This window comes from Cynoglossus semilaevis, chromosome W, assembly GCF_000523025.1.
Source record: "Cynoglossus semilaevis isolate Cse_v1.0 chromosome W, Cse_v1.0, whole genome shotgun sequence".
NCBI lineage: Eukaryota > Metazoa > Chordata > Actinopteri > Pleuronectiformes > Cynoglossidae > Cynoglossus > Cynoglossus semilaevis.
In genome coordinates this window covers 15,941,139-15,953,294 of record NC_024327.1, presented here as the reverse complement: position 1 = coordinate 15,953,294, position 12,156 = coordinate 15,941,139, and the positions used below count along the sequence as shown (strand labels likewise).

At 40.7% G+C, this 12,156-nt stretch overlaps 2 protein-coding genes across 3 annotated transcripts in view; one reads left to right on the top strand and one right to left on the bottom strand.

Annotated features, from left to right (window-relative positions):
* The window catches only part of LOC103397289 (calmodulin-regulated spectrin-associated protein 1-B-like), a 411,725-nt gene that overhangs the window by 369,474 nt on the left and 30,095 nt on the right, over positions 1-12,156 (top strand). The gene's annotated exons all lie outside the window — the stretch shown is intronic.
* On the bottom strand, positions 22-10,797 carry LOC103397284 (uncharacterized). 2 transcript variants are annotated; one of them, XR_003048774.1, is made up of 5 exons: positions 10,451-10,797; positions 10,276-10,335; positions 9,657-9,763; positions 371-770; positions 22-281 (listed from the first exon to the last, which is right to left on the bottom strand). XR_003048774.1 is itself a non-coding variant. In XM_025052743.1 (4 exons), the coding sequence occupies exons 1-4, from the start codon at positions 10,532-10,534 to the stop codon at positions 8,067-8,069; spliced, it is 591 nt and encodes a 196-aa protein (XP_024908511.1). In that variant the 5' UTR covers positions 10,535-10,797; the 3' UTR covers positions 3,414-8,066. The 2 variants fall into 2 exon arrangements, 1 of the variants encoding a protein (XP_024908511.1); XM_025052743.1 differs by lacking the exons at positions 22-281; positions 371-770 and adding an exon at positions 3,414-8,406.

The following is a 12,156-nucleotide window of genomic DNA, read 5'->3' as shown; positions in this document are numbered from 1 at the left end:
GGGGCCTTGATCCTCGAAGGTGGCATCAACTGAATGCTTCAGTACTCTGCAGAAAAGGAGAAAAAAACAAAACGAGAACAAAATCATGTCAACAAGAGAGAAACGGTAAGAGTGACATGAAGACGTTGATGAGCTATACAAACGTTGGCCAGCCTTCCCCAGTGGAGACCATGAAGAGAGTGAGGAAAGCCCACAGCACATTGTCATAGTGGAACTCGTATTTTTTCCACTCCCTTGGCATGGCAGATACCTCATCTTTATCGTGGTCCAAGAACTGTCCTCTGAAAAGACATGAAGGTATAGATGAAGCTGAGTGACCGCAGGAGAACACAGGTGTAACTTTGAGGCTCTGAAGCGTTGTTGGACATACTTGCAGTCCCTCTGCAGCCCTTTGGATTCATCTGTGCAGTAGAAAAACTTCCCTTTGAAGAGCTGAACTGCGATGACAGCGAAGATGAACATGAAGAGGATGTATACGATGAGGATGTTCAGCACGTTCTTTAACGAGTTGACCACACAGTCAAACACTGCCTGAGAACCAATGCAAAAAGCTCATTGAAAAACGTTTTTTAAGTCAGTACAATAGCATCCCATCAATTTGTCAATTGTTTGATAATCGGTTATCATACACTCAAACTTGTTCAGGTAACTGATTGACTGTAAAAAAGGAAACCTTTAATTTTGGCAGTCGTTTAATGGTCTTGAGTGGCCTAAGAACTCTGAGAACCCTCAGGGATTTGATGGTGCTGATGTCTTTGCCTTTGGTCCCCCTGGAAGAGCTAACCAGTCTTAGAAACAACCACAGACACCAATCATTTTTTCCATACAACCTGCAGTGATCAGTGGTGTGTTTCAGTAAGTGTGACCATTAAACTTCAAATCCTGGGTTTGTTTTTGTCTTTGCCAAAAAGCTTTGCTGTCAGTCAAGTATACATCAACTTTTATTTAGCATTTCAGGCACAAAGCAGTTAAATAACATTTTTATCATTTTTATCTTTGTAAATGCATAGCATTTAAGTTTTGTGTAAGTGTTCCTTTGACCAAAATACTTAGTGTAATGTATGTTACACAGAGATGTGGTAAATTTTACAGAACAAAATGCTTAGGATGCTTTGTTTCAATTCCTAAATATTTTTCTAATATTTACATGTGTTCTCCTAGACCACTTGGGAACAAGAAGCATTCCCATTTTATTCTCTTTACACACCTTGCTCCTCTTACTCCTTCCACACTGACTCTTAAACCACACACCATGGGACTGTTACTTATTTATACTGTTATTTATTTAAACTTCTATATTCCAGTCTTTGCAGGATGTTAATGTATTTGTGCTTTTACATTTACCAAGATGTTACAATAAAATGTTACTTCAGGCTCAACATAAGGTTTAGACTTCCGCTGGGCATTTTGTAAACCTTGCATCCTGAAACAGACCTCAGACAGTATGTATTTACAAATGTTTAAATAAATAATAAATACTCCTGTTTTTTATTTTTGGTTAAATGGACAAACAACAAAAGTTCACACTGGGGACTATTTATGAAATGTTATAGGATATGACTCAGATGTGTTTAGATCAGCTGGGTTAATGAATGCAACAAAACAACAACAACAACCTTGGAGTCCTAGTTCATGTAAGACGGTGTGAGCCACAGATCACTCCTGTTGAGTTGGAAACAGGTTTAAGGATGTGACGGTAGATGGTAAGTGTTTAAAAACTACTGCAGTAGCTCCTTCAAAGGTCATCTAGTTTTCTTAAACCAGGTTTGCTAGTGAACAAGAATGAACAGAAAAGACTACAGCAGAGGTCTCCAACGTGTATAAAAAATACCAATGTAAAGTAGATTAGCTAAAGATGTAACAGCTATTCATTAAGCTGTTACATCTTTGCTAATCTACTTTACATTCAGACAAAAAAAACAGCAACAGAATCCCAGATGTAAGGCAAAGTTTCCAGGTTAGCAGGTGCAGTTTTGGAGGTCTCCAACATGTCACTTGCAAGCAACCATTAGCTTGCCAAAGGGCCATTTTTTAAAAACGTGCAGTCCCTCTCCTCAACATTGTCTCAGTTCACATTGTTTGTTGATCACTATTTAAAAAATACAAGCAGTCGACACCTAACAATTCTGAAATGTCCTTTAACGCCTTTACCTAAAGATTAAAGTGCAACAATACCAGTTTTACCCATAAGTTAGGTTCAGGTTTGTTGACAGTGGATGTTGTGAAAAAGGTAGAAAATGAAAATCAGTCATTGTTAAAATAACACACTAACGTCTACATGACACCTTTCATTCCAAAATGCAATAGTAAGAATTAGTTAACAGAATTGATGATCTCAACGAGTGGCGCTTTGGCAATGTCTCTGTCATCGGTGTGGAACCCCAGGGTTCACCTCCTGGGCAAGTTTGAATCCCGGTTAGGGCGGTTAATACCTTCCAGTGGACTCACCACCCGCAGGAAGGTTTGGGGGGTTGGTACGGTGCAATGCGATTTGGATGGCAACTGCTGCCCCCGCGACCCGGTAATGGATAAGCGGATGAAAATGGATGGATGGATGATCTCGACTATTTCGGTCAATTTATTTATGTAAGGAAAACATTTAAATACTTAACCAAAAAGTTAATCAAAAAAATCAATATAGCATTTTGGAATAAAGTGAATGAAACCATCAGTGGTTTTTCAGACTGAGGCAGGTTTCATTTGAAAGCTGTCATGGTACTGTTGTGGTTACTGTTGTGTAAAAGGAAATCACCAGCATATGGGTTTACTGGTTTATTAATTCATGAAGCCGATCTAAGCAGAAGAATGGAAGTTAGAGGGGGGTTGGATTTGGGGTGGAGGGGTTAGGATTAAGATATGGGTGTAAGGTTCAGGGGACAGGGTTTTTTGGGGAAAGTGGCATAGGAGGGTTCCCCTCCTGGTTACACCGTGTTGCAATCTACTTGGGGGAAAACAGTGGTAAAACAAGGTACAGTAATTTTATGGATGCTTCACACATACAAACAAAATAAAAGCACATGTTTGCATCAGATGACAACACAAGTTTTCCATTCGTGAAGATGCACATGAAAATGTGGAAATGTGTCAGTTGGTATATGAAAAAGATCTATAGAAATCACAGTGAAGTTTGAAGATACACAATGGATTCAAACATATCAGGCCACATGAGGATGGAACAGAACATGTGATAAGAAGCTGAGTCGATCAGAGCAGGCATTCTGTCTGTTATTACTTGCTCCTACAACATCTCACTCAAAATCGTAACTTTGAACAAAAATCAAACGCTGAAATAACTCCTCTAAATACCAATGTAAAGTAGATTAGCAAAGATGTAACAGCTTAATTAATAGCTGTTACATCTTTGCTAATCTACTTTACATTCAGACAAAAAAACAGCAACAGAATCCCAGATGTAAGGCAAAGTTTCCAGGTTAGCAGGTGCAGTTTTGCAGCAACAAGCATGACACATGCACCAATAGGTGCCGCTCATTTCCTGAATGATACGATGACATGACTAATGAATCATCAGAGTTCATTTTGATGGAGGTGCTTTGGTCTGATGTTGTCAAGACAAATCTAAAGACAAACAACCTCTGTAGCATTTTATGACAAGTGATGACAGAAATGACAGATGTCAATCATCTGTTGAGTTGTGTGTGTAGGATAAAGAATAGGATAAAATCACAGTTTTATTTATATTTAATACTGCTAAGGATTATTTCAAATTCAATATAGCATTATCAAGAGGAGTAAGCTTTGTTTATACTTTATGTAATTTGATACTAGTTCATACATAATTCATAGCATTAGTTACATTTTCCTGACTGTCGTCTTAATGATGATTTTAGATATTCTTATTTAGAACATGATTTTGATAATATAAAAATGTATATAAAATTAGATAATTAGAATTGACTACTGTGTGGGTGTTTGACATCATATCTAACTAGTATGCATTTGATTTAAACACTTGCTTTAAGGTTTATTTTGTTATTTCCCTCATGTAACTTTTATCACATTGTGACTCCAAATCATTCAGAAAAGCTGTTCAGTACAGATTATGTCTTGATATAATGGATCCAAGTCTGATGAATACCATTTAGTGCACATGTAAATGGACATGATGTGATGCTACAGTCATTAAAAATAGATGGTGAACGTCATACGTCATAAAGTCTATCATAATACACTGCCTGCTAAGACCATGGAGGAGATTGACGTCCCCTGAGATGAAGCCATGCCCTCTGACAGCAGCTGGCTGGTTACAGCACAGAGCTTCTGATCAATTACAGGAATAAAAGATGGTTTGTCTAAGGCCTGTGTCAGGGTTAGTGCTGAGGAGAACTCCCAGTGAAAGATAGAGAAATAAAACGATGAGGAAGACACAGGTGACATGCTCCACTGTGACGAAGTACGGCATGGAGGACGGACCCTCAGCCAAGCACACAAATGTCAAGTACAGTGGGGTCCCAGATGGACAGAATGTAATGGGTTTTAGACATGTCAGTGAAGGCTGCGGGTTACACTCATCCCTACAAGAAATCTGCCCTTATATCATATCTTATAACATAGATTCATTTTAACAGCTGTTTGTATCAGTTAAGCTCAAAACCATCAGCCCAGCATACAATTAGGCCACACTAAAAAAATACACAGGGAGAGAATTATCTCTGTCCGTGCATGGATATACAAAGAAAACACTATTTTGGTCCAGGATCATGATGGTGAAGTAAGTTTTAAAGGTTAATTGTTTTTTATTCTGAAAAAATACCCAAATAACATAAGTTTATAAAGTATGTTATTGAAAAAAAAATACTTACTTATAAAGTATGCTAATTGTAGGCTTAGATGTAGTAATTATGCTGCTGGTTCAACTCCAATGCTGCTTCTTCTGCCACCTGCTGGCCAATCTTTTATTCATGTTTTAGTTCATGTCCATCTTTTAAGATGGAGAATAGAATCAACTTACCAAATTACACAATACTTAAATATGTATACAATGAGTCTCCTCTTTCATAGAGACATTGCTTTTCTCCTTATGAGGACAGACATATATTTTTTTATTTATTATATACATATATATTATGTAAGTCATTTCTTTGTGTACTATTCTCAGAGAAATATTCATTGGGAAAATTTTGGTTTACATATGATGATACAGGCTGACGGTCTGCCTGCTGGGCATTGCTGCCTGACGCACCTCTACCAGTGCCTTTGTGCAAGCGTGTTCATCTGAACACCTCCCTGGGCACCACTAGTGCCTGAGTGTCACTAGTGGTGCCAACTTACCTCAAGGGTGATTTTCCTTGGTATGATTGAGGAATTGATGGAGTCATCCTTATACTTACTTTCAGGTTGAAGGGGCTGGGGTAAGGGATGGGGTAGAATGGGGTGCATTACTGGATTATGGCTTTTTAGGATTAGTTGGTTGTTTCCGATAATTTGTACTATCTTATTGTAAGACACATCTTCCGTAGTGGACCTTGGGGTCATTGAGTGTTACAGCCATTAACACTAGACACTCTCCACCTAGAAAGGCCCCAGGGTGTGTCTTGCTAATTAATTACTATTAGGTTTATTAACATTGCTTCCTAACTTAATCTGTTGCTGCTGTTTTTGAACTAAGGTTACAGTTTATTATTTAATTATGTCTATTGTGTTTGAAATTAACTATTGCGGGTAAATTTACGTTGATGTGAATGGGTCATGTTTTATTTGGCCCCCAACGCCCCTCTTTCTTTCTTAGCCACAGCCAAAAGCTGCCCTTTTCTGCCTCTTCTGCCAGTTCCCTGATGGCTTTCCTGCACCCTGCTTTTGTGCATCCCATGTCACGGAGCAGTCGTACAGTTGAGGACCCAACAAGCCCCTGCGTCCTACTTCAACGGGGCACGTGATGGTTTTCCAGCTGGCCTCTCTGCATTCTGCTGCTAAGTCTGCATACTTCGCATGTTTCTGCTCGTTGGCAGCCTCCATGCCTTCCTCGCATGGGACGGTGAGCTCCACCATCAGAACGGCCCTGTGTGGTTCTGACCACATGATTAAATCTGGCTGGAGCGAAGTTTCTGTGATCTCCCTAAGGAATTGGAGCTGCCTCCCAAGGTTGACCCTCATCGACCACTCACTGCCTGGTGAGAGTACTGTTGATGTTACTCTCTGACGAGGGAGGTTGATGTTCTCTCCGTCCTTTGCAAACTATATGTAACCAAACCACTAGTGGGGATTTCTGGGACAGGCAGGGTGTCGTTGGAAGACCTGATCAGGAAGCTGAGCCTGGCCTGGGGGATCTTCCGCATATGAGCCCACGCCAGGGGCCTGTCTGTGACGCCTTCCCTTGACATCCAGCCCCCCTGTTGTCATCCTGTAGTGTAGTCCTGATGGGTGCAGCACATCTTGAGGTCTTCAAAGTACTTGGCTACCAAGGTTCTGATGGAGCCAGGGATATGGAAGAAGTCCAGGGCATACTCGATGAGTTGGTGGGGGACGGATCCGTACGCGTAGGCAAGGTCCAGCCATACCACATGCAGGTCACCTCTCTCCATTTTCGCTCTCTGGATCTGCTCCCATATGACTGCAGAGTGTTCCACACACCCTAGGAATCCTTGCACACCTGCTTTCTGTCAGCTGGTGTCAATGTACCTGTTGCTAGTCAGGTAATTGGTCAGCCTCATGGCCAATACGGAGAAAAAGATCTTCCCTTCAACATTCAGGAGTGCGATGCTCCCGAACTGGCTGACGGTGGTGGATATCGCCTCCTTCGGGATAAAAACTGTGACTGCCCTTTGCCACTCTGAGGGGATGACTTGGTTCTTCCAGGCCACCCTCATGAGGTTCCACAGAAGTCTCCGGACCCTTGGGCAACACTTGTACAGCTTGTAAGGTGTCCCGTTGGGGCCTGGGGCTGAGGCTGCTCTCGCTTTCCGGACAACTTCCGCGACCTCACTGAGTTTAGGGAGAGCAGCATTGAATGGGAAGGATGGGGGGGCTAGGCGAGGAACATAACCAGGTGACCCCAGTGGAGTTGATCTTGCTGGGTCACTGTAATGCTCTCTGAAATAATTCTCCAGCTCTGAATGTGTGATCCCCAGCTTCCAGCTTCTCTTGTCCTCTAGAAGCCGTCTTGGGTGCTTGAAGGGTTTTTTAAAGAAGTTGCTCTTCTCCTTTTCCTTCTTTCATCTCGCCTCTCAGAGGGCCATTGGGTTGTTTCTCTTTGTGGTTTGTTTGGGGTGTCCCGCTTGGGACCGGTGGGTAAGGTAACTAGCCTGCCACCCCCAATGCAGACTTTTCTGCGGTCATTCAGTCTCTCCTGGATGTCCTCCAGTCTTCCCTGGACACCAGCTGACCTTTCACAGTAGTCACTGGATCCACAGTAGTCACAGTTGTCACCTCCACCAGTGCCTTTGTGCAAGTGTGTTCATCTGAACACCTCCCTGGGCACCACTAGTGCCATAGTGTCACTAGTGGTAACAACTTACCTCAAGGGTGATTTTCCTTGGTATGATCAAGGGGTGGGTAATAGGGCTGTGGCAGGGGAATTATTGGGGTCATCCTTATACTTATCTTCAGGGTGAAGGGGCTGGGGTGGAATGGGGTGTATTACCGGATTGTGGCTTTTTAGGATGAGTTGGTTGTTTCGGATAATTTTATTGTAAGACACATCTTCAATAATGGACCTTGGGATCATCGAGTGTTTCAGCCATTAACACTAGACACTCTCCGCCTAGGAAGAGCCCAGGGTGTGTCTTGCTAATTAATTACTATTAGGTTTATTAACATTACTTCCTAACTTAATCTGTTGCTCCTGTTTTTGAGCTAAGGTTACAGTTTATTATTTAATTATGTCTATTGTGTTTGAAATTAACTATTGCGGGTAAATTTACGTTGAGGTGAATGGGTCACGTTTTATTTGGCCCCCAACTCCCCTCTTTCTTCCTTAGCCACAGCCAGAAGCTGCCCTTTTCTGCCTCTTCTGCCAGTTCCCTAATGGCTTTCCTGCACCCTGCTTTTGTGCATCCCATGTCACGGAGCAGTCGTACAGTTGAGGACCCAACAAGCCCCTGCATCCTACTTCAACGGGGCACGTGATGGCTTTCCAGCTGGCCTCTCTGCATTCTGCTGCTAAGTCTGCATACTTTGCATGTTTCTGCTCGTTGGCAGCCTCCATGCATTCCTTGCATGGGACGGTGAGCTCCACCATCAGAACGGTCCTGTGTGGTTCTGACCACATGATTAAATCTGGCTGGAGCGAAGTTTCTGTGATCTCCCTGGGGAATTGGAGCTGCCCCTCCAGGTCGACCCTTTGCAAACCATATGGGATGTCTTGCTGAGGTGGAAGGTTTGTTGTTGGCCTCCTGTCTGCATGATTCCGCCACCTCTGCCAGCTTCCTTAACACCAGGTCATGCTGCCACCTGTAGGAGCCATATGTAAAGTTTATATTAGGACTGTTGAATGATTACAATTTTTAACTAATATTTGTTGGGTGTTTGTTGATTAATTATGATTAATCCTGATCATAATTAGTCAGGATAAATCACGATTCATTAAGATTTATTAACTTATCTTAATATAACAGAAAAACTATTCTTTTCTGTATATTGTTGGAACAGAAGGACAAATAAAAATGGGTCTTTGACATGTTTCACTGGTTTTTATTTGTTACTAAACCAAATGATGAAATTATTAATATGGTAATAAAAATATATCTCAGAATTGAACTTAATAGAGTTGGTGGATTTGATTCATTACTGTACATCTTGATGGTAGCTTGTAGAAAGTTTCAAGAGTTTCTTTGAAAACATTGGTGCAGCTGTCTGCAACAATATTAATCAGACAACAGTTCCTCATGACGCATTTGACAATTTTGTCAGTCAGTAAGTTACTTACTACCCTGCGCTCAGTGAGGCTGCTTTGACACAAGTCAGGCATCTGACAGAAAGTTGAAGCCACGACAAAGACACTGGGCGTTAGGATGACATTTTCAGTTTGAAGTGCTGCGTGAAACAAAAAATGTTTCCCACCATGTTTGCAAATAATAAAGTGGTATCAACTGCGCACTAGAGCAACAACAGGGATGGTGGAATTACTCAAGGTCATTCTAATCATGGCCTAATAAATTTAATCTGATTAATATGATCATAATCACATATAAAAAATGTATGTGATTAAAAGATTAATTTTGACAGCCCTAATTCATATAAAAGTATGTGTGTAATAACATTCCACTACCCTTTTCATTTTCACAATAAGCAGTAAAATATGGAGCTGGATATGTTTAGACATCAGACAGAATATAAGGAGATTGCTTGGTTGTGCAGCAGCAGACATGTATGTTTTTGACTCACACACTGTTCATACACACAGATAATGTGCCATCAAGCAAAGATGAGAGAGACAGAGGAGGCATTACCCCATGAAGCTCCTTCACAATGATCCCAGGACAGAGACAAGAAGTGGGTCATGTCAATAAACACACTGCCACAACAGGACTGACAGATAAAACCACAGCACTTTTCAATGGCTTTTTTTAGTGACATTTTAATAACCATTACATTTTCAATTCAATTTCCCCACCTTTCCTGAACTAATTGAGTTGTATAAAGTATCTAATGACTTCCCATTGGAAAATTCTTATTACAAATAAAGGAGGTGTTGAACTTACGAAAATGCAAAAGCCACCAGCGCCCCACTGACCACTATGAAGTCCAGAATGTTCCACAGGTCTCTGAAGTAGGATCCAGGGTGAAGCAGCAGGCCCAGATCCACCATCTGGACCAAAAACAATGTTAACTGTACCTACTTTTAAATTAAATACAATTTACAATGTGGTTAAAATTATTTGTTTTACGTCACAGAAGCTTCAACGAATACGTGTGTTGTTTGGTCAAAGTCCAAAATTAATTTAGCAAAGTTTATAGAGAAAAATGCCTGATTTTCTGACTTCTTGACCTGAATTTAACCTAAGTAACAAACTAACTAAGGCAGCGGTAGTTACAATTATCTTTTTAACTAAAATTAAATTCAGACTTTATATTGTGGTTAATTTGTGAATAATAATTGCAAAACTGTCCATCCTGCTGTCTGCATGTCCAGCAAGAAATCTGTTTTTCTTCATCTGGTATTATACTATTTCTAATATACACAATGACTATGCTAGACATACACAATGGTATCTTTTAAAGAACCTTTTTTGTTGCATTGCACTTGTAATGATATTTTGAGCATGTGAACAGTCTAAAGAACATCTTACAAAATCACAGTAGTACTGTTTAAGTATTCACCTTGATGACCATTTCAAAAGTGAAAACACCAGTGAAGGCATAATCCAGATATTTCAGTACCTGCAGACACAGAGACAACATTAGAGCAATATGAAGAACATACAGCTGTACACTACACTGTACAGCTGTATGTGAATGTGTTTTTACGGGTATATCCACGTTCACTGTGTCTCACATTGTTGCGAGGGGCGTTGGTCCAAACTGGATCCTCTGCTGCTAAGGCGATGCTGCTCATTGCAATGACAATTAGAATGGACATCTCAAAGTAATGCAATGTCACAATGTAGTGACACAGGCGCCTCACTCTGTGATGTGACAAACGGGAGATATGACAGGGAGTATGGATAGACTTGTTACAAATAGTAAAACATGATTTCGAAGATTAGTTATATCTTCATCAATCAGAAACAGTGTAACTACTTTAGTATCAAACAGTAAACTTCAAGTGCATTTACCCTCTGAGCATCACATGTGCAATGTAATTATTACAAATCTGGTTGTTTTTTTATATACAGTGGTATGAAAAAGTTTGGGCACCCCTGATCATTTTCAAGATTTTCCTTTATGTATCATTGGTTGTTCGGAACAGCAATTTCAATTAAATATATCATATAGCAAACAAACACAGTGATATTTAAGCAGTTTATAGGACGTAAAGTGTGCAATAATTTCTTAAACAAAAGTAGGCAGGTGCATAAATTTGGGCACCCCAACAGAAAAATTACATCAATATTTAGTAGATCCTCCTTTTGCAGAAATAACAGCCTCTAAACGCTTCCTATAGCTTCCAATGAGGGTCTGGATTCTGGTTGAAGGTATTTTTGACCATTCTTCTTTACAAAACATCTCCAGTTCAGTCAGGTTTGATGGTTTCCGAGCATGGACAGCCCGCTTTAAAACAGACCACAGATTTTCAATGATATTCAGGTCTGGGGACTGAGATGGCCATTCCAGAACGTTGTACTTGTTCCTCTGCATGAATGCTTTGGTAGAATTTGAGCGGTGTTTAGGGTCGTTGTCTTGTTGAAGTATCCAGCCCCGGCGCAACACTTCTTAAATATCACTGTGTTTGTTTGCTATATGATATATTTAATTGAAATTGCTGTCCCGAACAACCAATGATACATAAAGGAAAATCTTGAAAATGATCAGGGGTGCCCAAACGTTTTCATACCACTGTATAACTGCAGTAAATCCCGCATTGGTCATAGAGGTTAAACTTGATTGGTAACTTGACACAGACTTTATATGAGGGTGGTCTCTCCAGGCGGGGAGGTGACAGTCACAGGAGGAATATTAATGGGCGTTCGCCCAGTTCGTCTGACGTTATGCTGGTTGTCTGAATCTTCTGCTCGGTCCAATGGCCAACTGCCGCCCACCTGCTGGGGAGAGATGGCCAATGACTCCTCCTCTGAGTCACTAAATTGATCCCTAGGACAAAGAAAATAGCAGGTGCATTAATTAGTCCTAGAACAGAACTTTTCTTTTACTCACTGAATGCATTCTAGTTTAAATGTTTTTTAAAAGTAAAGATATTTGATGAAACAAACTTTTTTTCTTAATCTATTTTTTTTATAATGTTTTTACTTGTGACTGTGTGTCTTCTCTCTGTCATTGGACTCATCTCCCTCAGCAGTGGAATGTCCCCTTGTCATGTGCGAGCATCGCAGGGAGCAGGCAGGACCCAAATGCAGTACTGGAGAGACTCTTTCTGGTGCAGGAAGTTTTATTAACAAAGTCCAAATTAACAAAACACGAAGAACTAACATGCATGGAATTCTCGAGGAACACGAGGAAAACACGGGAACACGGAACACGAGGAAACACAGAGTAGGAAACTCACGAACACGAAGATCTAACACAATCACAATCACAATGATC